This window comes from Athene cunicularia (genome assembly GCF_003259725.1).
Source record: "Athene cunicularia isolate RWA chromosome 10 unlocalized genomic scaffold, athCun1 chr10_part1, whole genome shotgun sequence".
NCBI lineage: Eukaryota > Metazoa > Chordata > Aves > Strigiformes > Strigidae > Athene > Athene cunicularia.
In genome coordinates this window covers 1,415,489-1,443,418 of record NW_020799112.1, presented here as the reverse complement: position 1 = coordinate 1,443,418, position 27,930 = coordinate 1,415,489, and the positions used below count along the sequence as shown (strand labels likewise).

Here is a 27,930-nt window from a genome sequence, read left to right as displayed (position 1 = left end):
GATCCTGTTCACATTTCCTTTTAGTCCTCCTTCCAGCACCTTCCTAAAGGGAGAGCCTCAGAGTGTCACTGCAGAGCATGTAACAACTTTATTACGCATATCACACCTGCCTCAAAGGTCTTCACATCTACTACAAAACAGTATGTTTCACTTAAATTGACACTAACTAAAGAAACTGTGTTTACTTAAGGAATCAAAACTCCATGGTATTTTTCTTTTAAATTATTCTCATCATGAAGACAAACTAATTAACTGCAAGACTGTAGGGAATAAGTCACCACAGATAACAGCCCGCCTACTTATAACAAATCACTGAATTGTTTCATCTTTGTAACTTTGGGATAAACTTTCCTGCCAAGGACTAGAGTTTTTATAATGAGACATCTAGTAACTGCAATAATATAGCTCCCATTAGAGAAATAAATTATCTGGTGGTATGAGAGTCAGCTTAACTACCATAAAAATTTAACTTGAAAGAAAGTATATGTATACTTTATGGCATGGCATCTCTCAAGACTTATTTAAGTAATGCATGGTGTTCTTCAGAATTTCCATTTTAACATCACCCTCAGATTTCATCATGAAATTTGGTGGTGCAAAAACAATGCAAAAGTCTCTGTTGAAATGGAAAAAAAATTAAAAGCCATAAATCCAAGAATCAAACTTAAAGCTTGATTCAATCAATTAAACATGGAAGGATGACCCTGATATGCAGAGAAAAATACTTGCCATTTAGGGCACAATTTCTATAAAAAGAGTTCTCACTTAGAGGAAGAAGGCATTTTAATGAGCTGCTTAGTTCACACATTCAAAATTCTTCGAAGACTTTGACATATGCAACTTAAAAATTACTACTGAATCTTTCAGCTTTTATGTTTTAATTTAAATTCTGTCATCTCTTTTTGATAGTAATAAAACCCCTATAGTCTAGCTCTAGTTTATGATTATATTTGCTACAGTCTTCAATCCTTTACAAGTATTCAAGAGCACTTGGAACAATAACCAACTGGGCTACCTGACTGGCTGATCTCTCCTACATCGCTGTACGGAAAACATGCGCCATTTACAGCATCACGTCAGTTGTGTAGAGGATGAACTTTAGATTCCTCCTGCCTAACTCACAAGAAACCTAATAGAATGCTTCATATAGCGTACCATGCATAGTCATGCATGACATACATACAACATGACAAAATTAATGGAATTAGGGCTTTTTGTACCAAGCAATCTAAAGGAAAACACATAATCCAGAAACAAGCTGACGCTAGATACAGAAAATAGAGATGGCAGACTTCACTGCAGGTCTTCCCAAAATTAAAAAATCATCTCAACAGTATCATTTTAGATGGGTATTTTAGTGCAAGGAAGCAGCATAACTAATGAAAACCTGGGAAAGGAAGACTGACACTAACAGAGCACTGAGCGCCCTGTACTGCAGCATGTATCTCTCTTCTAATTCGCAGTGTTCCATACCTCATCATCATGTAACTGACTTCAGAACCAAGTAAGTATACCCTGTGTCAGGTAAGTCCTGCTCCAGACTGAAAAGTACATTTTTATTTTGGAGACTACACAAACATATCTAAACAAGAAACTCAGGAAAAATGGTGTGTTTTCTGTAACTGATTGTCTAGGCCAAAGGTTTTGAAAGCAACCTTAGCTTATTTTTTTAAACGCCATTTTGAAGCCAAAAGTATTTTTTTCCATAAAGCAGCAGCTGGTTCAAACCTCCATTAATATGATCTGAATTTATTAGAAATTCTAGCCGAAAGAGAAACCAGCTTTTACAATTCCCTTAGTTCAATATCAGTTTCTACATTGTAGATATTTAAGAGACTGCTGCTTAATTTAGTAACATTTTCATTATCCCCAAGGATTACTCAAGAACATTTACAAGGAAAACCATTTGTGTGAATTGTATGGTTACTGATAATTTGGTTTTGTCTGTCTTAATGGTATTTTTTATATATATATATACACAAAAATCACAAAGCTTTTTTCTTTTTTTTTTTTTTTTATGAATAGGAGTGTACCTCACCTTCCTTGCATGTGCAGTTCTAGAGGCATTCCCTCACAATCCCCATGCAATTCAGTTATGGGCACTTGGCCAAAAGGATCTCATCTCTGTCCTTCTTAACACTTAACCACTTTGGGCTGTTTTGCAAATGTTTTTTCGGCACCACAAAAATCTGTTTGAAAACTATGCACTGCCTACTGAACACAAACATTTTTCTAAATATAATTGTCTAGTGAATTGCAGATGTTTCATGCAGAAAAACCTCATGAGTAATGGCTATCAGGTACTCAGAAAAGATAACTCTTAAGAGAAAAAGGCAACCTTGCACCACTATTGCTACCTACAGCCCACTGTGGCTCCACCCGCACTGCCCTGTTACCACTGCTGGGTTGCTCCAGAGAGCTCCTCCCCAGGCCGGTGTCCAAGCCCGAAGAACTGCCACATCCACGGTCCTTCCTGCCGGTCAGTGGGAAGTCACTGCTGCTGGGAAGAGCACGTGCTGCCAGCTGATGTTTCTGGAGGCAGCAGGGGCATGACATTCCCAGTCACAGCATGATCAAAGAGTGGGATCAATGTCAGGCTGACAAACGTAGCCTTCCACATCCTGAGCCAGAAGGTTCAGAGAGACGGTACACCCATTTCCAGTTCCTCATCCTGGGCTGTCAGTGGACATTATGCTCTGATAGTTGAGCATATCACACTCATACCTCTGCAGCACAACAGTTTAAACCAAAACACACCTGTTATTGTAATGAGTGCCTAGTCTGTGAAGCCTCTGCAGCACCTCATCAACCTGTGAGTGGCTCACAGCACATGGGATGCCCCTCTACAAGGCACACGCAGAACCCCCATCTCCACTATCAGGTTTCAATAATCTTCCTGTGGGTTTTGATACTTGCCCTGACCACAGGAGTTAAGACTGCTCACATGCACAGCACAAGGCACTGGCAGCAGCTGTCTGCTCAACCCTGACCACAGGCAAGGTCAGAAAAACCACCCCAGCCCTAAGTTTCACGGAGTGTTTGCACCATTTGATCACTGGAAAACAGGAGGAAGCAGCAGGGCAGAGATTACTGCTTGTGAAGGCTGCCCAGTGCAGTTCAGTTTTTGTTCTGTAACACCACCAAATTTTAATCATTTGCACTGCTGCAAGGGAATCCTCCTTCAAAATGCCAGCAAAGCTCATGCATTATTTTTGGAAATATGATTAAAACAAGCACATTTTTGTGCCCCTACTAGCAATCATGCCAAGCTATCTTCAACAAGCTTTATTGTTCTATGCTGCTGAAATATGGCAAGAACTGGACAAACGTTCTGCCTATTCTTAGAAAAAACATTAAGACATACCAAAAAAATTTACATGGGTTCACCAACTACAGAGCAAGATTTAGAAACTGAGCAGCTACAGGCAGAGGCAATCAGAGGTTCTGCTGAACCCAAGTCCTGAATAATAGTAGTGGGCAACAGAAATCAGATCATAGTATCTTTAAACACCACAAAGTGTGATGTTTTGCATAATGCAAAGTATTACTTAACTTTTGTTAAAGTTTGCATTTAGTATAAAAAAAATCATGCATCTCATAGAGACCAAAAATGTCCATCTACAAGCAAAGCCTGAGCAAGTGATGTAGTCTTGAAATAATACTACCATCTCCTTCCTCCCCATTCCATGTATGTTTCTGAATATTTATAACTTAATCACTAATAAAATCATCCTTGAACACTAATGTGATGGAGGCAAAAATTACTCAAAAAGTATCTATATTCATATTTAATTGAATTCACAAATGAACTATACAACTCCATAAACATTAAACTATACTTAAGAGCAGCAGCATTAGAAAGCCTCCTGACCAAGATTCCAGCAAGTTCAACTTATACACCTTCCCATGTTAAACTCCTCTGACTTACTGCGTTTCTTTTGTACCACTCTGGGACAAAGATCATTAACAAAAGTCACATTACAGTTCCAAGGGAACAAAATAATGTGTACAAAGCTGATGTATTATTTTTACCATTAACATCTTACCCCAAGTTCTGAGATAACAAGAAGACGACAATACTTTGTCCCAAGTATGAGCCCTTGACAGCATCAGGTTTAGGGCACTATCTTCCGAATCTATAATTGAAGTGCAGCCTATTATCAAGATACAGCACAGAGCTTAATTAGAAACAGAAATCGATAAAGATAATCTAGAAGATATGAGAAAGGTTTCAGCAATTTTCAGCATTGGTTCAAATTTCTTCCCTAGAATTGTTTCCAATAATAATGAAAGCTTAATGCAAAAATAAGAGTTACCCAGACATATTATACTGTTGCTACAGGATTTAATGTGCTTTTCAAACATCTACAATTTCCTGATAAGGACTGCAATCCCTTTTATCAAAGCATCTCCCACAGATGAAGATCTGGTCAGATGTACTTTTGAAAGACAACACAGGACTCTTTCTGTTTAAGGCTCTTCCTTCTACAACTGTTTTGTTTTGATTTTAAAGAAAGCCTTATCAAGTTTAACTCAGGCTGGTTAGTAAATAAAACTGAATAAACTCTTTGTGCAATACAAGGAAACTAAACGGACAAGCTTGAATCCTCTCTCTTTGCAACCTCTATGGGAAATAAGGCAACTGTGACTGATACTGATTATAATGATGCAACAAAGGAGTCAGCCTGTTTCCCATGCAGTTTAGAAACGGTTCTTTTTCAACATTTTTTGAGATTTTAAAAATACGTTTCGAAATATGTTTAAAATATGCTTATAATAAAGCTACAGGGAAAGGGCCACACATTTTGACTTACTTCACACTTCCTGATACATTTTCACCTTATTTTAGTGATGGGGGGGAGCATTTGACTCAAGTCCCGTCTCTCAATAATAGTGTAATGGGGAGCCATTTTTCAAACTATTTTTAAAGCCTTATCAACAACTTTATACTATATCACCCTAAAGTATAAACAATAGTAATTAAACCCATAAATAAAAAAGAATTAATATATTAATAGAGGCATAATCATAACTAGTTCTAAGCCAAGATCTTAAAACAATTACCTGACATGAATAACCAAAGTGTTCTCTGGGCTAGAAACACCCATTACTCCATCAGCAAATAGAATGGCTAAATGAAAAGGACAGTGAAAGGACTACAAAGGTTACAGACTGCTTCCCACAAAGTCAGACCCACAGATACCTTTCATATACTTGGGAAAACTAAGTTTCTTTCCTCTTTTGGGTGTGTCAAACCTTGCTTCAAGTGTTAGAGAACATAAATTTCACCACCTCAGCTGGTGTTGCATGTGACAATGCATTAGGCATGCTGCAGTGACAGAGGAATGTTTCAGCTGGTATAGTCTAGACCACCGACCAACTACGGTTCTGCTGCATTGTAATAACATCATCTTTTCAAATCTGATTTGTGTTGCTGACTATTAATTTAAAAGCTATTAACTAGACAAAATGTGGGCTTTATCTCCCTTATTATCTAAATTACTATGCCACCCTTGCATAGAAAGCATAAAAAATGATTTTGTACACTGCACAACCAACACTACAATGCATAAATTTTTTGCTAGAATAAGCATTTACTATTAGCATAAGGCTTTTCAGTTATACTGAGAATATTTCCAGCATTTCCTTTCAAAGCACAAAATTGATAATTTATCAAAATACTTCTTCTGTGTTTGTTTTTTCCATACAATTTTCTCTGGCAACACAAACAAGGTAGTGATCAGCCTACTGCTATGTGCAACCTCTTATTTATCACTACAGATACACCAAAGTAAAGCTTCCCTTTTAAAATTTTAATTATAGCCCATTAACACAGTAAGGCATTTAATACATAGTATTTAAGACATGCTATCAGGCACTGGATGACGTCCTAGATGACTCAAGAGCCAACCTTCTGCAATTCTGAAAAACTTTGACAGTTAGTAACATAGACAACAAAAAAGAGCAATTCTGACTTTTTTCACACAAATGCAGTATGATCCATTTATTTGAAAGACTTCAGACCTGCCATATCAATTTATGAGGAAAATTAAAATGGAAATTTTTTTTTGTTTATTATTTTCAGGTTCAGTATTAGCTGCAGTAAATATTTCAACAGAAAGAGAAAACTCCCTCTAAACTCATTATCTACAACGTAAGTACCAAGACAGGCGACAGGAAGCACATGCAGTGATCTAACCCCCGTCACAGTATTTGCAGAAATCCCAGGGGCGTGGGGCACAGTAATAAATTTGAAATATCTCCCAGATGAAGAATGAACTTATAACCTTCTCAGTGTTTAACTGCCACTATGGTTCTTCCAGGCCACAGGTTTTAGACTGAACAGAAGCCAGCCGACTACGTTTTAAATACATTTACTATTTGTTTCCCCAGCTTTTCTTTCATCACTTTCCACTCATATCTAACGGAAATACTACATATTCTTTCATTGCTGGTTCGAGCAAAACAAATTTTTCCAGTGTTCTGAATTCATTACACGTGTTGTAAATGTAAATGTGGTACCCCGCGCCATTCCTCCTGATGACAGCACGGGTAAGGAACACTGTCAACAGAGCTTATAGAAATGTGACTTTGTACTGAAGATTTTCAGACACCAAATTACTGCCTGCCCTTCATGGGAAGTAACCTGCCCTGGCAAAGGTTCCTTCAAGGTGCTTGGCCTGAGACCATGATGGCATATAGTTTTTGCATCCAGGATTAACTCAAGGAAAAGTGAGTAGGTACAAAGCTGTACACAGATTTATCCATTTGATAGCTGTCCCTAAAGACTATCTCAAACATGGATGGGATTCAGAAATGTCAAGCTTTAGGGGCCCGGACTCTCAGATGCATATCTTCCTCCAACACATTTTACGTTCTCTTCCATTTTCAAACCACGTCACAAATGTGCAAGTGAAAAATTTGGTGCATGACACATGGGTACATGAAATCTCCAGTTTGCACACACATAGCTAGTAACTTTTACTTTCTATAACTCTTTGACGCAGAATAGTCTTCTGAATTTGCTTCAAGGTGTGTGTTCACTTTGTGGCAATGTGCAACTTCCCTTTTTAAAGCAAAAGGCCTGAAAATTGTACTTCCAATAGATCCATCACTAAGCTGCTCAGTCAGTTGCTTCCTCACCCATTTTAAATCAAAATAATCTGAGAGCTCAAACCATCCTGGAACAGTCTGGTTTAAGTTAACTGAAGTGCCTTAGAGCTCATAAAAAGCAGCTGAGCCAATAGATGACAGAGGGGCTGTGGGCAGGAGAGATGTGGAGACTGTGCCCACCTTTTCAGTGGGCAGAGCCACGCTGAGGAGGTCAGAACAGTTTGTGTCACTCAGCAGGAACCACAGAATTAATATAGCTTGATAGAAGCTATACCAAAACCCATCATCTTCTAAGATGTACTTTATAAATTTTTAGTATTTTGAATTCCCTGTGCATTATTCAAAAAATCCTTTCGTACCGTATCAAAGAATAACCAAGTTTAACAAAGGGTTGAAATTCAAATATGTTTCAAAGGTAAAGGTATAAAGAATGTTACTAATGACAAAAACAGGTACTCATTTGTGATTCTTTCTTTTGTCCTCCTCAAAACCATATGCTATATAAAAACCCATACTCTTTCTTCTTTCCAAACCCACCTAAAATTTAAATTCTTTCTCAACTAAACCCACTTTCAATACCACCATTTACTTTCACCAGTAGTGAAATACTATTTTACCCTGTAATCTTGGGATGCCTGTACTGCATACCTTTTGCATATTCTTAAAACAGTCTTCATCAAAACACTGCATTAATTTTCCATCATCCTCTGAATTAAATTCTCATAACTCTAGCTCCCAGATACATTTTGTAGACCGAGAGATGGAGGAAACAAGGCCCTTAAGTACCATTCTAGTTAAGTACACCTCTCCAGTTAAAGCCATTTTTCCAGATTCAATCTTTCTGCAATGTATGTAAGGAAATTAAATCAGTAATTTTTTTTTTTAAACCAAACATTAGGGCAATAGAAGGCTCCTCTAACACTTTTTTTTTTTTTTTTAAAAAAAAAAAAAAAAAAAAAAACACAAGGTAGCTTGTTCAGGAGACTATTTCCAGGTATGTGAAACAGATGATGTCCTTGAAGTGTCACCAACAGGATCTGCATAAATTGCATTAGTTTAACATTTATCTGAATTCAAAATGGTGCCAAATTTAACAGGAAAAACCCACGAACTCCCAGGGCTGATTACTTCATGTACTTGTACACAGCTGGAAATAAGCAATCTCCCATTTACCTTATGCAAACACACAAGCAGCACAGCAAAAGGTACCTATTCCTTGAAGGCTGAGCACAGAACACACTCAATTGGGAGACACTTCACAGTAGCCTACCCTTCAGTGATGAAGGTCAGCGATTTCATCCTTACCACCACCCAGGTAATCAGCCCAACGCAGCACAGCAGCTTGCTGCCACTGGTACCACATCAAAGAGAAAGCCTGTTAGCTTCCAGGTTTTTACATCTTTGCTGATGCAGAAAAGCTGGTCTTGGAATGAACTAACAGCTAACATCGAATATGCATTCTTTTTAGTCAGTGCACAATTTGAGCTTATAACTGGATTAAGCAGGTTGTTTCTAACTACCTTCAAATTTCAGTCAATCTGTACGTGGCACTGCAGGGAAATCTCTGGGAAGAGGCATCAACAGGAATGCCGTTTCACTTTAACTGTCCTAACATTGTCAAACAATGCCACACTACCACACTTAAGTAGAGATTCACATATGTCTCACTGAATTGCCATCATGAAATGTTAATAGAAGAAAAAAAAGATTGCCTTAGTACAACCTATAGCATGCTACTGAAATCTCCAAACAAAAAAACCCTAGGTGCTTCATGAAAGAGATGTAGAAAAACAGATGAGACAAGGGAATTCAAACCCCCAAAAATGCACTTCTTGTATGAACCTCTGCCAGACTAATTTCTAAGAATGACAGAAGAAGCTTAAATTAAACAAAATCATGCAGTAGTTAGGTGGGAAGAAATGAAATTTTTTCTAGTCCAGAAGAAAATGATACAGTGATCAGATAATAGTTACTCAAACTGTTCAACCCTTCACCAAATTACAGTAATGCAGAAATACAATTACTCTCTACAGTGACCTATCAAATGAAAGTAGTATTAAGATTAGAACTAAGCAGTAAAATCAGAAATGAAACTTTCCAAAATTCATTCTGTGTAATCTTTAATATATGGTAACACTCAAGACTAAAAGAAATCTTTTTGTGTGTGTGCGCGGCATATAAGAAAAATTCAGCATAAAAGAACTGACAGAACATATTCTATATCTTTACAACCAAATAAAGAAATTACTTGCTTTAGTTTAGATAAGGAGCAAAGAATGCTCTCAAGATCACTTTCATCCCCCAAGTGACCTGGCTGTACATCCTACATTAAGGCTATAATCTCAGTCTTATCTATCACTTGCTTAGCTTAATTGTATCATATCATTAATATTATTAATTTCTGCCATTGCCCATAAAACTCAAAGCCTCATGCCAATTCTGTAAAATATATAGGTTGGAACTGAATTAAACACAGCACACAGTGAGTTGCGTAAGACCATCAAAGTGCTATGAAGCATCAAGCATCTAAGTATTTTAAAAGACAAAGCACCTATCTTTATTCTTTTGACCCTAGAAACAAGGTAAGAAAAATGCATGACCAGAATTTGTGGGCTTTCAAAATGCTTTGAATCCAAGTAGAGCTGCACTGCATTTGAACAGGTCTCGCAGAGAATGGACTTTTCAGATATTCTTCCCCAACTTTTAAAGAAGGGCAGAGCTAGATAAAATGCTTCTGTACCAGTAACCTACAGAAAGCAAAAGACATGCTCAGAAAGCTAGTCCCAAAAGCAGGGGGGAATCAAATGCAAGGTGCAGCTTAAGGTACAGGTAGAAGGTAACAGTGCAAAGCAAGCACTGACAATGTACCCCCAATATATCAGTAAACAAATGCTGCACCTTAGTATTTTACACAGACATGGTTAAATATAGCTGTGATGTAATGCAGAAGTGCTGTGGATGCAAATATAAACCTTTCTTCATACTCCACTTTCCTAAACAGAAGACTTTAGCTGTTCAATACTGAGCAGCTCAATGATAAACTTGCTTTGAAAACTGGTTCTCCCTTCTTAGTAATTTTTTTTTTATAAACTCAACTGACCTTCTCCAGTTGTTCTACACCAGAAACATCACCTTCAGTATTTATGCCCGGAGTACTAACATTTGTCAAACTGTCATACATTGTGTTGATAGAGAAATAAGAACTCTGCTAAGACACCTTTACATAACTATTCTTATACCATGAAGTATAGGGACCTACGGGGGTGATAAACAGCCGGCTGAACATGAGCCAGCAGTGTGCCCAGGTGGCCAAGAAGGCCAATGGCATCCTGGCTTGTGTCAGCAATAGCGTGGCCAGCAGGGACAGGGAAGGGATCTGAGCCCTGTGCTTGGCACTGGGGAGGCCGCCCCTTGATGAGTGGGTTCAGTGTTGGGCCCCTCACCCCAAAAAGGCCATTGAATGACTAGAGTGTGGCCAAAGAAGGGTAATGGAGCTGGGGCAGGGTCTGGAGCACAGGTCTGCTGGGGAGCGGCTGAGGGAACTGGGGGGGGTGTTTAGTCTGGAGAAGAGGAGGCTGAGGGGAGACCTCCTGGCCCTCTGCAACTCCCTGACAGGAGGGTGCAGAGGTCTGTGGATGAGCCTCTTCAACCTAGCAGTAAGCAACAGGACAAGAGGTAATGGCCTCAAGTTGCGCCAGGGAAAGCTTAGACTAGATGTCAGGAAGTATTTATTTGCAGAAGGGGCTGTTAGGCTTTGGAATGGGCTGCCCAGGGCAGGGGGGGAGTCCCCATCACTGGTGGTGTTTAAGAGTAGGGTCAACTTAGAGCTTAAGGATCTGGTGTAGATCTGTCAGTGTTAGGTTAACGGTTGGACTGGATGATCTTCAAGGTCCTTTCCAACCTAGTTCATTCTGTGATTCTGTGAAGTGTTATCACATGATATAAACTAATACCTTATTTTTTTGTCATAGAGGTTTTGCCTATAGAAAAGCCTTCCTTTACGGTTGTCGAGTGATTAAATTTGTCCCTTCAGAACTACTTTTAAGACAAACTTTCCAGTACTAAAATCCATTCTAAAACAAGTCAGTTAAACTCTTACAAGGACACTGCATGTAAGAACCACTCTTAAATGCCCATAAATTCTAGCTGAATAATTTTAAACCAATATTAAGATCCAATTAATAAAAACTGTGACAGATTTCCTCATGAAATATAAGAAAGGTGAAGAAGCTGAACTTCTAACTTTATTTCTTCTGGCTCCTGAACAGTTCTACCTTATTTACACAGATTATGTAAGTAAGATATCTTAAAATCAATGTTATCAACATTTCAGTGCTGTTTCTAGTAAAAACGGGTTTCAAGAATAAATGAAACAGTCATACATACACAATAAATCAGGGTATTACTGAAGTACTCAGCGTTTATCTTCTGTCAAGCTCCTCAAAAAAATCAGTATATTTAAGGATTACAAAAAATATTTTATATATGTCCTTTTTAAGACCTAAATAGTAGTATTATAGGTCAATTTTCAGATGTTTTTAGCCATGCTGTGACCTTTGTCTTCATTTAGAAAAGTGTATGGCATTGACCATATTTAATATTATATGAGCACAGCAGCTTTTAACCATGCTCAAGATGTATTATATAAATATTCAAATGAGGAATCTGCTTAAGAAATTATAAGTAGTTTGAATAGTAAGTAAGAGTAGCGCATAACAATATAATAGAATTGGGGAGTTGGGGTTTTTTTTGTTTGGTTGGTTGTTTTTTAGTTTTCTGTTTTAAACAGGGCACAAAACCAACAGGGTCTTTAACTGATCACACAATAAAACTCTTGTGAAAAGTCATCTGGGGATCTGTTCTCTCTGAAAATTAATTATTCGACCTACCTTGAACCGTAAGTTCTGCCTGAGCTTCGATGGTCTCATTTCCATTATCCGCTCTGCAGGTGTATGTCCCAACATCCGCTTCCGTAACATCACTGATCTCCAGACTTCCTCCCGCGAGCAGAAGGTATCTTTCATAGCTGTGCAAAAAAGGACATACGGGTGATCTGATGGACAAACTTAAATGAAGTGTTACCAGAGAAGCACACACAAGTTTTCTGCCTGAAATGTCTACATAAACTGAATAAGTGTTTATATATAGTATTTCTGAGAGTCATTTACAAGGAGCCACGTTAGAGAGGAGTTTTTAACTAGATGGTCAAATTCCATACTTTGGCTTTACACTTAAAATTAAGTTCAACTGTATCAATTCCACAAGAGCAGCTCATCTTCTTGCACTTTCAGCTTCAGTTCTTCTAATTAAATGTGATCCAAGCTATTTAGACAACAGGAACTAAAACTTAAGAAAAATAAACCAACACGACCACATCATGAAAACAACCCAAACATTTTGCAGGTACAGCTGGAATGACTTATTGCTTGAAAAGGTGAGTAAACAATAACATGCCAGACTTATGCCTGTACAACATAAGGAACAGCAATGTACATTGTATAACGTTTAGCAATTGAATTTTTGTAAAAATATAGCCATTTCATGAAGATGTAAGATAAGATACAGGTTAAAAAAATTTCAAAAGGTATTCAGTAAGTTGGCAAAGTTTCTGTATGAATTTTCTCCTCCCTCTGACTTGTAAAGGGTGAGGGCTTTATAAATCACCCCTCAAATTATCTGCTTTTTACGCTAAATGTAGTAACTAAACGTGGCATTCTGTGCTACATGTACTATCCTCAGCATTCTTCTCCCATTGCAACTCTTTTTATGATACAAAATCATACAAGAATTTTCCGAGATTCTTCATCCCTCCAAGCATTCACAATGAAATGCCAGTAACGTTACCAAGCTCAGACAAGAAATCACAACCAGATGCTGATCCAGAATCATTCTTATTTGCAACTGAAATAAAAGAGTCTACCTGATGGCTTCCTTTCTGGCATTATCAAGCAATGGTTTACTGGGCAAGAATGGATTGAATTCTTTCGAAATATTAACTGAACAGTACATTACAACAATTAACTCTTTTGGTCTCTATAGAGCAGCCAATGTATAGAAATCAACCTAATTGCTTTCTTTATTTGTAATTTTTCTAGAATTGCATTAGTAGAACCACTGCTCTTACCTGCTTGGAAAGGTAGATTGTTAGGACACAAAGACTTTTGACTCACCTAATTAATTACTACATTAATGTTGTTTTATGATACAATTATAATTATAGATCAAATTTCCTGATTCAATACATTTGAAAATTGAACAAACAAAATCACTATTGGAATTAAGTGAAAGAAAACAGTCTTAAAAACATCCAAGGAGATGTCTCACCGAGGTATACTACAAGGAAAAGGATCCCATTTCTGTGACCTAGTAAGAGGAGGACTACAAAGGGTTTATTTTGTAAGAAGTGCAGGAATTTTAGAGAAGATATAAAGCAGTTCAAAAAAAGGTATTAGGAGCTTTGAAAAGAGGAATGCCTGAAGAAACAGCAGAGGAGTGCATGAACAGGATGGCAAACAGCTTCTACCTGAGGAAAAGAGTAAGAAGTTTGTCATTAAACCTTTTTTTGGAACTGTTCAACAGTGGTTCAAGGACAGAAAGTAAGACAATGAGAAAATACATTATTTTCATTGTCTTTTTATTGCCATTGCTGACCAAAAAAAAAAAAAAAAAAAAAATGAAAAACTAATATGTAGAAAAAAAATAGGAACTTTAGTGATAATCAGATAGTGGAGACCTGTCTCACATGTCAAGTAAGAAAAATCTGTACAAAGGATATGTGAACAGGAGCTGCCAAAACTGTATCCCCTTCCCCCCTCCCACTTAATTGTATTCTATTTATTTAAGTTAGCACCAAAAAGAGAACCTAGAAGTCTTGGACTGCACCACCTCCAAGGCAAATCTGACCATCTAAGAAATTTCTAACTATATAAAAAGATCTAAGCAGTGCTCTTCACAATTCTCCAACCTCTTAGTTTCCCTTTGGACACTGTCAGTCCACAAACACAGAAAAGCTTTCAATGTTGTTACAGCCAACAGAAACAATGTTACTGAAGCTTATTTGTGAGAATGGCATGTTAGACATGTTAAGGCTGCAGGAAAACCATGCCTAAAGAAAAATAAATTAAGACAAGTCTGGACCTTGACACATCCAAATATGCAGGTTTGTATCGCCTTTTATTATGTAAAATAGCTTCTTTAATTATTTGTTCTAGCACTCATGGTGAATCAAATTAATGTGAGTAGCATATAATCTGTTGAAGGCTAAAATGAAAGCAGAATGGAATGGAAGCCAATTGGTAAATCAGCTAGATCCATCAGTGACAGGATACAGAACAGGAAGGCCATGCAGAAAGAACTGACTGGATGAGAGAAGCTGAGACTAACAAAATTGCAAAGGAATAACAGGCTATACAGAGTGTTAGTGTAATTTTGATGACATATAGTGCCCTTTTCTGGATATCCTCCAACTTCCATCGTTATCTATCTAAAAGTGGCACGTGCCTTATGACGGTCACGTTCGCATTGCCAGCTGCTGGGAAGTGAAGTAGCACGCCTGGTGAGGCAGCAGACTATTCTGGTTACCAATCAGCAATTAAGAAGCTATCAGAACTATTAAAAATTATCAGACGTTGTCACACTAGGCAACAAAAGTTTGTCTTATAGGATCTCAAACTACTTGTAACAGGGCAGCATTTATACGAGTTCTCCCTTTTGTCAAGAAACAAGGTTATATAGTTTTTGACCATCTAAATGATGTGTTATGCTTTTATTCTCTTTGATTATTTGCCTCAAGAAAACCTAGAGGAGAGGCCAGAATTTACCAATACATGATCGAAAACAAGTTCACGGCTGTTAAAAACATGGAAGAAAACAATTCATCTGTCAGCCTCCTCAGTGATTCCTTCTGTATGCACTAGATGTGGAAGAATTCTGGACTTAAAGCAAAATTGCCTTTCTAATAAAGTAAAAACATCTTAACTTTGTAAGGATAATAAAGCATTTCCACGAAAGAGTGAATCAATCAGATTTCAGACACTAGAGACAGAGAATCAGCTTAATATAAAAGTGATAACATGATTTAAATTGTCATTAAAAACAACAAAGATTGATCATTCAAATGTCAGGGAACAGCAAAATCAAATTCAAGCCTTTTATATGCATTCCATACAGCCCTCAGTTACACACTCATAATACACAATTACTTGAGCTACTTTGGATACCTAACTCGCATGCTTTTTTGTGTTTCATTATCACAAAATATAGTGAGCCTTTATTAATTTATTGTATTCAAACAGCCAGTTATACCCTGAGGTTTTGGTGCTTTTTTTTCCCCTCTCAAATTACTATTCCCAAAACATCTTACAATCTATTTGCAGTCTTGGTAAAGTACAGCAGATAAAATTAGACAGTAAATTAGATTATTTTGTGGATTCTACTACCAGAAAAATTTCCATAATTACTCTGCTATGTTTAACCTTTACTGAGTTGGGCAAGTGTAATTCACTTAACACAAATCACTCAGAGTGCCTGGCAAACAATAATATACAATAATTTAAAATATCACACATTTTTGTGAAGTACTAAGGAAAAAACCCTGCATTAAGAATATGTATGTGATCATACAATTAAAGACTTCATTTGAACACATACAGCAACAGCATAAAATTAATGCTGCACATGCAACCTCAGCTTTGTAATCTCTCTACTTCAGGAAATTCTTAGCCATACAACCACATTACAGTTTTCTGCAGACATTTTTCAATGACATAAAATTATAGTAAATTGAACAGCCCAAGCCCATCAAAGTTAGCTGTACTTCAACAGCCTTATTAAACTGTAATGACATTGTCCAGGGTCCTTTCAACTGTTTATTTTTAGATTAACTACCTCATTTACTCTATCTTTTTAAAGTGGTAGTGGTACATGCATTTGTAATTTCTTTCATATAAATGTCCAAATATAAATCAAGGTACACAGTATATGCTGTTTGAATACCGATCCACACACTGGAAAGGTTTCAAAGAACATAATCTTCCAAGCATCTGAAACTCTGTGCCCATTTCCCAAGCTCTGAAACATTCATCTTGGCAGACACCTCACCTGAAACTTCACTTTTCAACTTCAGAATCCTCAAAAGCACAAAATTACTCCCACATTTGCTAAAAAAACCTGACCCTCACACAGTCGAATTCTTAGCCAGACACAACATTCTAAAATAAAAATTATGAAAGGCTCAAAGCTGTCAAAATCTGAAAAACTATTCAACCTGTACACATTTCCATTATAGCCTTTTACATCAGGTAATACTGACAATAAGGCAGATTTTACTTTCTAAAGTTTTCTGTAAAAGACATAACTTTTAATCAAATAGCTGTATACTTCAGTGGCTTTTCCTGCTTCCTTCCATTTTTCTCAATATTTTCTATGTTCCTGGCAGAGACATTACTCATTCTGAGTTTCAGAGGAAATTCATCTGAAAAAGTAGAATCTATATTCACATTACGGAATCACATGTATGGCAGGCTGGGTGTGCATTCTGTAGTACCAGTCTTATAGAACTATGAGCACTATACCCCGTATCACAGGATTATACACACAGGAATTCACAGAAGTCTAAAGGCTTGCTTCTTATCCCGAAGCTCCAGTTTGGAGCTACAAGCATCAGCACCATAAATCTAGAAGAGCCTTTTCCTTTCTTTTCAGGCAATGTAGTTTTGAGAAAATTATTATGTATCATCAAGATTACTAGTTTGACTAGTAAGCCAATTCAATGAAAAGCTTTCATCACAAGTCAAATGTTTTTCCCAGTGACAGGCTATCAGGTCCAAACTGTGATTTTTATCTCTGAAATTGTGAATACAGTAAGAAAGGCCTCAAAGGAGTAGACCAAAGCCAGACAGCAATGCCCAGAGAAGGGCATACAGATGGTGGAAGCATAGAGACCCTTCCTCCAAACAGTCTCTTACTCTTCATCTTCTGAGGACTGAGACTTCCCCAAGACCCAGGCAGAACTTGGGTATTTCGTAGTCTTTGATGGACTTCTTTATGAGGAACCAGAAAGCAGCAATAACTATTACTGATATTTCTTTAAAATCTTTAATTTCTGAAAGGATTCCCTGAAGTTGTTAACAGTTGTACTACAATAGAAACTTTTAGCATTGTGTTACCTCCACCAGTTCCTCACTCAACACTCAAAGCCTCTTTCTCTTTCACTCAAATTAGTTCGGAAAATATGGTATCACAGCAAACTAATTTCACAATACACTGCATTAAAGGTTGCTTGTTTGAACAAGTACCAAGACTGCTGTCATTAAAGTTTACTTATATTTATCCATTAACATAAATCTCAATGCAGTCTTTGACAAATACACCATCAAAATTACACACCTTCTCTTTTTTCTGGTCTTAAGTAACAAATATTTATTTCCCAAACCCATCACACTCGTCCCTTAAAAATAACTTACTTTTCTTATAAATACAGACTTCTGTACATATTCTCCTTAGCAATACAGCTTGAAAGGAAAACATTTAATTTTGCATTAAATTAATACAAAGACAACTTGAGACACAGTTCAGAGAGGGATGTGTACTTGCAGCAAAAGTCAACCAGAATCCATTCTTGTAACAAAGGGACATAATGCTAAAAACTAATACTAAATATTCTGAAATATCAGGTCATACATGGTTCAAATTGTGCATATATAAAGATCAAATATGTTTACTGATGTTATGCCTCAGCTCTCCAATAAAATTTCTCACTCAATCTTGAAAAGAAAAAAATACTTGTGAAGCCATCAGAAGTTATTGTGACAACCTGCATAGAAAAGCTCATAAGGGAATTACTAGCACTGTATTCAGAACAGGATTTGAAAATTTGGGCTTTCTATCAAAAATCAAGGAAGGAGAGCTCTTCAGTAAGTGAGCTTGTAACCTCCTTGTGCACTGAATGTGACACAGTCTAAATAATCATGGGGCAGGGGGCATCAAGAATTTATAATGATATGACATGACATCATTTTACATACGAGAAAAACTAATTAAGATCTTACCAGGCACATATATTCTGACATTTCACCACATTTGATTGTGCAGCTCTAATGAGCCTGTAGCATCCTTTGTACATGAATGATTTCTTGTATTTACAAAAAAAATGAATCTAAATCATGTGCTATCAGATTGACATCAACACAATTTCTCAGCGGTATTAGAACTGTTAGTCATTATCCCCCAGAAGCTAGCACTTTCCAGATAAAGACAGTTCAAATTACAAGCCCCCGGATTTTTTTAATTTAAGAGTTGACAAAAAAGAGATGTATTACTATCACTGGTACTGTAGAGTGACTGGAATATTCCTTAGCTGCTTGCTGTGTCAGCCATGCCACAATATAACTATACCTCTCATTGTTTCACAATTAACTTGCCTCTACATTAATCTCACCACTGACTGTGAGGGACATTGAGAACATTCAAGTATCTGTTTGCAATTTCCTTGTTGTAGTAAGTATGATCATTAGATGGAGAAAAATTTTTTTGGTAAGATTTGCTCTGTTTTCTTATATGTATTTTCTACCACATTATTTTTTTTTAATCATGCCAGAATCAAGCCAGAATAATATCCTGTTTTAATAAGAAATTAGGAAATTCTGCTTTAAACACTTATTCTTAAATTCTTATGGAACATTTAGATGTATACTGCACATTTTCATTGCAGGAAGCGTAATGCAAGTGCAGGGCTTCACACACATAATATGTCAACATGAAGAAGCCTTAGCTTTTCTACAGTGTCCTTATTCTCTTAATTGCTGCTTTTACTCCAGTGGCAATCTACAAGTAATATATTCTTAATAACCTTCTTGCTTCAAGTAAGATTTCTTTGTTTCTGATGTCCGCAAAAAAAACAACAAACCTATGATATTGTTCCACAAGTCTCATGAACTACTTTACTTGTCATAACACTCAGCCTAGAAGCCCTCCAAGCATTTGAAAACTAGCTTCTGTTCTCCTGCTTTAAAATTAAGTAGAAAGTAAGTTGTGTGTTAATCTAAAATCTTAAATCTGGCTGGATTCCTACCATTATATAAAAATATATGCTAGCCGTTACTCACCCTTCTGTGATAAGCTCTTCTTCATTTCTTGTCCACCTGATAGATGGAGTTGGAAATCCTACGGCAACACATGGAAAAACCGCACTTTGCCCAGTAACTTTAGTAAGTGAAGAGGGCTGCCTCAAAAACATCAAGTTCTGTGACACCTGGGGATCTGCAAATATTTGTAAATGACAAAGTTACCAAATGTAGAAGTAGAAAATGATCATATTAAAAAACATTACAAACAAATGAAACATCTAATTCCTTCCTGCATCTTTACCAGATTCAATCATCATACCTGCATAAAGCATCTTCTCCAAGAGACTCTTCCAGCCTCCCACACAAACAGCTCTTTACCATTTCCTCCAGACATGCAAACTGATTTGCCACCACTGGGATTCTGACTCTTCAAACTCCCTGGGAAACAATTTCAGCTAAAAGCTACAGCCCTGAAACTGCAACTTTACCAGCTGGTAGATTTTGTAAAGAAAGGCCTTTGTCCAGCCATCCTCAGGCAATCACCTGACTTCATCAGGTAGCTGTCTGAGAAAGTGCTTTTACTGGAAAATTAAATTACTGCAGCAGAGTTAACCCTAAGCAAAATAAAGTAACTAGTTAAATTTGCACGCTGAAGTAACAAACTTTATACTGAAACAAAAACATACCATGGTTTTCCATCCTTACGGAAATAGTGAATCCTCTGAATTAGTTTTGGGTTTGCTTTGAACCGTGCTGGAGAGGGTTTTGCTTCTTCCCCCACCCAAGAACAAGCACAAAGTGCATATTTACTCAATTTTTTTACTACAGGAAAAGGTCACTGACTATGAGAACTGAAAACATATCCACCAATAAAGGTTGTCCAGCAGTGTACTCTAGTGAACTAAACTACAACAAATAAATACCAAGAACAAAAGGCTACTTTTCTACTTTACTAAAAATATCCATGACTTCTCAAAGTGTAACCCCTTAGGAGGAAGGTAGTAAAAATCAATTTTAACTAGAAGTGTAATCAATTCATCAAGACACCCCAGTAACACCCTTGATGAAAGATGCAGGTTGCACCCTTTGCCTCTGCAGTAACTTTAGGATGTGCCTCGCACCATTAGAGCAAATGAATTCCTACATAACAGCTATGGCACTTCTGCTGTGTTAGCTATCCTAACTCCTTCTACTAAGTACTCAAAACCCCCCAGCATTTATGCTGCATTAACTGCTTTATTCTCAATATTCAGATATGCACTTCGAAGTTTGATGACAGGTAAGCTCCAGAACTGGACAAGCCCTTAAATTATTTTTGGCCATCTAAATGGGGGCAGACTATTCTGTACCTAGACTACTTTTCCTCTCCAAAGTACATTCGGTGTCTCATCGCACACATAGTTGGCCCCTGTCTTAGCTGGGACCTATGCGATATTCGCAGGAATTTCTGAAAGTTGTTAGTTTTGTTGTTCTTCAGCTCAAGGTGCTAAAAATAACAACTGAGCATTTAGAGCACTAAGCTAAGGACATGCACGTGCTCCAAGGTATAACATGATGAGGCTGCCAGGGCATTTGAGAGAACTAGGCCCGATGGAAATCCTGTTTCAGTCTTGTCCCAGGCAGAGGCAGCCAAACTTGGAGCAATCATGGATCACACCATCTGTCTCAGGCCCACACACAAACGATCGTAGCAGCTCTGCCCACACTCCCTGTTAGAGAGAACTAGTCTGCTTGCTCCAGAAATAAGACCGTGTGTGAACAGGCGGGTAACATAGTGAGTGACCTGGAGTGGCATATGGAGCAAGCCAAGTTGCAAAAAAAAAAAAATGGATGTAACAGATTGCCAGCAAGCAATCATTACACCAGGGAGAAGAGTTGGTACGACTCACTGGAGACAGAACTCATTAATGCTCCAAGCTCACAAAAAGTTCAGTTCTCGAGTTAGTGGAAGTGGATTCAAAAATTTGGGTTTAGTTTGGGTTTTGTTTTTTTTCTTTCCCCTTGCATTCCTGTAGCTGAAAGCACCTGCTATCAAGTAGCAGAGCTTGCAAATGTAATCTCCTGTTTGCTCAGTGACAGACTGAACACTCTAACGAAGCTCACTATCACAAAAAGTAGAACACTGTGGATGCAAATCTGTGTGATGCATGTATGTGTTGGGTGTATTTCAAAGATTTAGAAGCAGAGCAATGAGGCTGCTGTCAAGCACAGATCAGATAACTATTTGAAAATGGAATAAAATGAATGAAGAACAGATTAATTCAAATCCTTCTTTCAAATACATCTCAGACCAAACAATCAATTATGGGGCCACTCAAGATTTAGAGAGCTTTCTGTGCAACAGTTTAATCCCACTTCAAAAAAAAAAAAGTCTGCTGGGAGGGATTTCACAAAACTCTGATATCAACACTTTCAGACTCATCACTAAGCAAGGAAGCAGCTCTATTTGTATTCCCTAATAAAGTTAACTTTAATCACCTTCATCAAAACATTACAAAAGCAAGTAAACTGTATCTGTAGCCAAAATAATTCAAAAGATCAACCCAATATGGAAGTTTATCAGGAAATCTTCACTGACAAAAATGAGAGAAGTCTTAAGCATTCATATGAAGGGCTACAAAAATGTGAAGGCAAACCAAGCTAAAACAGTTAAATTAAGCATCTTTTCCAAAAGCGCTCTTCAAAAACTGTATCATTACTAGGAGAGGTAAGCCTTTCTTTTCAGAAAGTCTAAAGAACTTAATGAAACAACATGATTAGTTTCCAAAGCTTAGCAAACACATCAATTTTAAAAGAGGGAAGGTTGCAGTTGTAAAACCGGGGTATTTTAAAGTACAATTTAGCATTTTAAACATAAAAGTGGCATAGTCACTAGTGCAACCACCTGCTTGAAGTCCACCTGTTGCCAACAACAGGCCAGGCCAACCATGACATTGCCCAGCCTAGCCCCGAAAGCCTCCAAAGATGGAAATCTAGCAACGATCTCTGGCTGTTCTCCAAGGAGTAAAAATTGAATCAGAATTCCAATATGAAGACTAACTCAGAAGAGACAGCATAAAGTTCTGGAAATAATTAAGAAAACCCGTATAAAACACGGCCTCTATTTGCCTAGTTTGGGAAAGTGTGATTCACATTCCTGCCCTATTCTTGGTCAATTTTCAAAACTGTGGTAGAACACCTGGTGACACACAGCTCTGTGCCATAGTGTCATTTAAAACAGAACACACTAAGTGTAGAAACAGTTTACATCAGGACTGGACTTTTGCTCTTATTAAAAAAAAAAATAAAATCTAAACATTTCAGCACAACAGGCATAGCCAAACCTTTCAAAAGAAAAAGTCAACCCCCTCTTTTTGGGATCTGGAGACTTCCCAAAAGGGTCCAGTGTTTAAAGAATCAGAACTGCGTAAATATTGGGGCAACTAAAAGGGCCTCAGCTTAAGCATCCCAAGAGCAAGGGACTAAGCACCAATTTCTTTTGAAAATTTCAACAGTATTTTAAACATGGGATTGAACCCAGAGAAACTCAGAAATCCCCAAACATTTATACTCAAAGAAACATCAATCCCCTCTTTGTAACATGTCATAATGGAAGTCTATTACTAGTGACTTTTGTAAAGAAGTCTTTTCCAAAAAGCCCTTAGAAGCTAAACCATTAAAAATGGCAAAAAGGTAGATGTGTATGCCTGGCCTGTCTCCAACCACTGCAAAGTGCTCAGTGGTAACTGATTTTGCTTTTGTTTCCCAACTGCAAGATACAGGTTAGTCTTCCCAAGGACCAAAATCCTGCAATGCCCACACTCATTTTAAACTACACAGAAAAAAAAACCAAAACCAAACAACCCAACCACCAGCTTCCACAAGACATATTACACTTAGTTCAACTTAAAAAAACATACTTAAAAACTTAAAAAATGCAACAGAGCAGATTGTCATTTGTAAGTATTCTTGTTAGGTTTTCCTCCCCTATTGCTTGACTAATGTTTTGATTATTGTTTTTTTTAAAAAGAAAAACAGATTAATACCTGGAAGAATTTTGAGTTCTGCTTCATCACTGTATTTGGGGGTTCCACCACTTTCAATGATGCAGCGATAGACTCCTCCATCCGTATCACTAGCATTGCTAATAATTAGAGCTCCACTTGGTAATTTAAACACACGATCATCCAGAAAGACTGGCTGGCGATCCTGCTCCCATCTCACAAACGGTGCAAGGTCAACATTGACTTCACAGTTAAGGATTGCACTGTTTCCTTTATAGACAGATGATGATTCTGGCTGGCTGGTGAACCTGGGAAGGCCTGCAAATAGAAAAGAAAAAAGTAACAAATTAGAGGTAATCTGAAGATGACACCAAACCTTTGGAAGTCCAAGTCAAGATTCATGAATGAAGTTTTTAAAAAATTCAGCTACTCTTCCAATGCTTTAAAAATCTTAACATTTGATAGCACAATGCTAAACATAGCTGGTCTAAAGGCAAATAAACCCAATAATAAAAGAAAAAAGTAGTTTTAGAAGATAGCACATGCTGACAACAAAATAGAAATCTTTTGAGTCCTCAAAAATGGGAGGAAACATGCAAATAAACTGCTCACTTCTCCAGGGTTGCTGCTATCCTTCAGGAGTATATAGCACTGAAGTGGCAAAAATCAAGACAGTGTCTCTGCCTGGTACATCTGAATAAATACAGTTTGAACCACATTCTGTAAGAGGTACGGATTTACTTGCAGTAGAACACAGATGCCCCCTAGTACTCACTCAGGAGATAGTAACAAGGAGATAAGTTCTATGCCTTCCACTCTCAAGTTTATACCCTACACAACATCTTAATGTACCACCTACAGCTACAAAAAGCCTTCTGTATAGTGCCATAAGGTAAAAATTGCATTTGTTCCCAAGGAAGTATTTATCTTTCTCATGTTAGTGGACCTGAGAACCGAGTTTCTCCACAGCATAACACAAAGTTACCACGGCAGCACTGCACAACGAACTCATCACCTTTTGAGTGAAAATGTTCTCTAGAAATACCCAAAGTCTGCTGAATGGCTTCACCTTTTGGGCAGCCATGTCCCGGTGCTCAGTGGGGGACCTGCCAAGGCGGCCTCTGTGACAAGAGGCTGAGGACTCCCAGTGCTGGACACGGCTGGGGCTGGTTCCAGCCATTTCCACAGTGGCCCCCCAGAGGCCACGGCTGAGCAGCCAGCGAAGCTGGTGGCACCTCTGTGAAAGCATATCCAAGAAAGGGGAAACCACTGCAGAGCAGAGAGGAAAGTGTTGAGAAACAGCCCTGCAACAGGCAGGTCAGAGGACGAGGAGGGAGAGGAAGAAGGGCAGCTCCAGGTGCTGCCCTGGGGGCACCAGGGTAGAGCAGGAGGCAGAATAATTCGGAATGAAGGTGGGAAGTTGAGCCTGGGAAATGGGAAAAGGGCAGGGAGAGGTGTTTCAGTTTTTGTCTTTGTTTTCTTACCACCCAACTTTATTTTAATTGCAAGAAATTAAATTCATTTTCCCCAAGTCAAGGTTGTTTTGCTCATTACAACAACTGGCGAGTGATCTCCCATTCTTGACTCACCAACATTTTAATCTTTTTTCCCCCTCCATCCTGGTGAGAGGCAGAGTGGGAGAGCAGATGGGTGGGCAGCCAGCAGCCAGCCAAGGTCAACCCACCACAAATATTTTGCACAACTTCCCATAACAGGGAAGTATCAGATCTTCCAACTGAAATACCCTGTCCATCATTATTAGTACAAGCAAATGGTTCAGTAAAGGCAACAGAATACAGTATGAGGGAAGAAGGACAAAGCATAGGGCAGGGAAAAGTAAAGCCTCCTCACTCTCCATTTTCCATGGTGGTTAGCTATCTTACCAGCTCTCCCTTTTGCAGCTTGCACAGAGGCAGTTGTACAATCAACACCAACATGGGGCAAGGCAGAGCTTGCTTACTGCAGTAACAGTCTCAAAGTAAAATTTTAATTCTTTTTTATGCTTGCACTTAAAACTAACATTGTTATAGAAACAGCTCGTCAGTACTCTTGACATCTTACCTTTCCCTCTCAACAGCACACAGCTTCAAGTATATATTATGAATTTTGTCTTTATAGTCAGTACACTGTGTGCCTTCCATATAAAAGAGGAAAAGTGGGACTCCGTGTTGCACAAATTAAACCATCCTAGTACAATTATTCAAGTATAAGAATAGAGCCTGCTGGCAAGCAGCAGGTTCTTGTAACCTCTAATTCAACGCTATTGCACACAGCCAAGACCCCAGATCAGAAAACACAAACACAAGCTCTCTTTGCAGGCGATACCTCAGTCACGATTATACATGAATGAGGCTGGGACAGCTTAGGTCAGCTTTCACTTTTCCCACTTCTTTTAGCAAGCCTAAGGGTGAAACCCCTTATTTATTATCTTCCATTTTCCAAAGTTTGACCTAATTGGAAAGTTTCTCATTTATCTCTTGTGAAGATGATTCTTTTGACATTAAGACACTCATTTCCAAACAGTTCAAGCCAGCATTTTTACAAGTCTTACTTAACACCTATCAAAAACACACTGAGAATTTAACAATAGTAGGACAAATTTTTCTATATTTTTAAATGTATTTATTTATACCTAGTTCAGTGCCTTTCAATTCCTTCTTCCTTTGAAAATGGATAATAAGCAATCACTCAGATCAGGAACTTAAACTTGATGTTGAAGCATGCAAAATACACATGGATATAAAAATACTGCATGGCTCTTTAACATGAAGGGGTGGAAAAGGGATGGGCAACCTATTTACCTCTTGTGCCTCAGCTTCCTAATGAGGTACATTACCACGTGCTGCTTATCATATACTGATGCTGAAATTCCACGACCTGTAGTTTTCTCTGTCCATATTCACTATATTTTACTGCCTAAGAAAGAGTCTATAACATGTATTTCTTTAGTTAAATGGTGCCTTCTATCATTTTCAGATTGAATCCCCATTCACGTTCAAGAAAATCCCATGGGTTTCTTGTTTATTTTTTAAACTGTCTGATCTTTGCTCTCCAATTTTTGTAGATCTTTGGAGAAGCAGCAAGAAGTAACATCTGATGTCACATGTTCAGGCTTTTCTTACTCAAATGAAAAACTTCTTTTCTTGGACTGTAGAATTGTTCATTATTAGCATCTATATAAGTATAAATTTTAATACATACTTTCCATAAAACTTTTATATATTTTTCACCCATAGAAAAATAAGTCTGAACCAGACCAATGGCACCAACCCTGGTGCTCTGCATTCAAAGCCAGCCACATAAGAGATTTATTTCAGCAAACCCACAAAACACTATCTTCACATCCTATATTAAACATTAAAGACCAAATCCACAAGTTATCATGTGCCACCATGTGAGAGATCAAAAAAGTTAATGCAATGAGAAGCAGCAGCATACTTGCTCTCTAGTTGTGGCTAGCCTCTGATGCTATAGAGAGAAAACAAACTGAATGTAAAACACATGTATAATTGGGGAGGAGGTACAAGACTGTAGAGACCTCCCCAGTCCTTCAGAACAGCTGGACTGAATTCTAAGACGTTACTTTTCTAACATATAGATCACTTCTGTTTTGCCAAGCAATTTCTTCCATTACCTTGTACAGGTCCGTCTCCAACCATTACATACTTTCTCCCCTCTTGGAATACTATCTGGAGGCTCCTTCCACAACTTTTCCTCTGAGAAGAAAGTTTCTAGCTTCCCCTCCCTATTTCTTAGTTTCTTTTCCTCATTTCCCTAACCAACCTATCCATCTTTACAGACTCAGAATCACAGAATCATTTTGGGTAGGAATGGACCCAGTCAGAGTACAAAGTCAGCTACAAGGTCAGAGCAGGTTGCTCTGGGATTTGTCCAGTCAGATCTCAAACATCCCCATGAATGAAGACTGCACCACCTCTTGGGCAACCTGTCTGTCTTCACAGTGAAGAACTTCCTCCTTAAATCCAGTCAGAATCTCTTTTGCTTTAACTGATAACCACTGTCTCTTATTCTCCCACCTGCACCACTGACAGAATGACAAAGAGACAACAGACAAACTGAAGTGCCTATTCTAATTTAGGATCACAAACATCCACGGAAATATATTAATATTTCTTCTCTGTGTCCACTGAAAAGATCTTCCAAAAAATGTCACCATCACACTAGTTCTCTGGACACTGGCACATTATAATCAACGCTATAATCCACAAACTAGCCTTCGTTTCTCTTGCAGATTCACCAGTCCCTCTGTCCCAACTAGGTAAAATACCAAGTATCTGCCTAACTTTGCACGCTGTGCTAATAAGTTTCATCATCATGCAGTCTATAGCATCATTTAATTCTTCCTGTAAGACCAATGAGGCCACAGCAAGAGTAACAAGGTCTCCTAAATTTGACACACTTGCTAATTTTGTACGTAAGTACTCTGTTCTTACAGCAAAATGACTGATGAGGCTATTAAACATGATCTTTCTAAACTCTTGTCTCTGAGGCATCTTTTCATTCTGAAAATCTCCCTCTCAATAAAACCCATTAAATTTTCATACTTACCTCAGATTCTTATCTATCTCAATATTCTCATTTAAATTTCTATCATTTTGACCTTTAATAATTTCTAACAGGACAGTGTATCGAAAGGCTGTGCTGCAGCATGCCCATCATATTACAGTGCTCCAAGACATCTATTGCTTCATCAAGAAGCTCAGATGCAAACCGCAGACAAAAGTCATGTTACAGTTTAGCCTTCTTTC

General features: G+C 37.9%; 1 protein-coding gene across 1 annotated transcript in view; it reads right to left on the bottom strand.

Moving 5' to 3' along the window:
* NEO1 (neogenin 1) overlaps positions 1–27,930 on the bottom strand; it is a 147,300-nt gene that overhangs the window by 100,886 nt on the left and 18,484 nt on the right. Inside the window, exons 3-5 of the mRNA XM_026856000.1 lie at positions 23,204–23,479; positions 19,218–19,371; positions 12,003–12,139 (exon numbers count right to left, since the gene is read on the bottom strand). Of these exons, the coding sequence (XP_026711801.1) occupies positions 12,003–12,139; positions 19,218–19,371; positions 23,204–23,479 (567 nt within the window). The remainder of the gene's footprint in view (positions 1–12,002; positions 12,140–19,217; positions 19,372–23,203; positions 23,480–27,930) is intronic.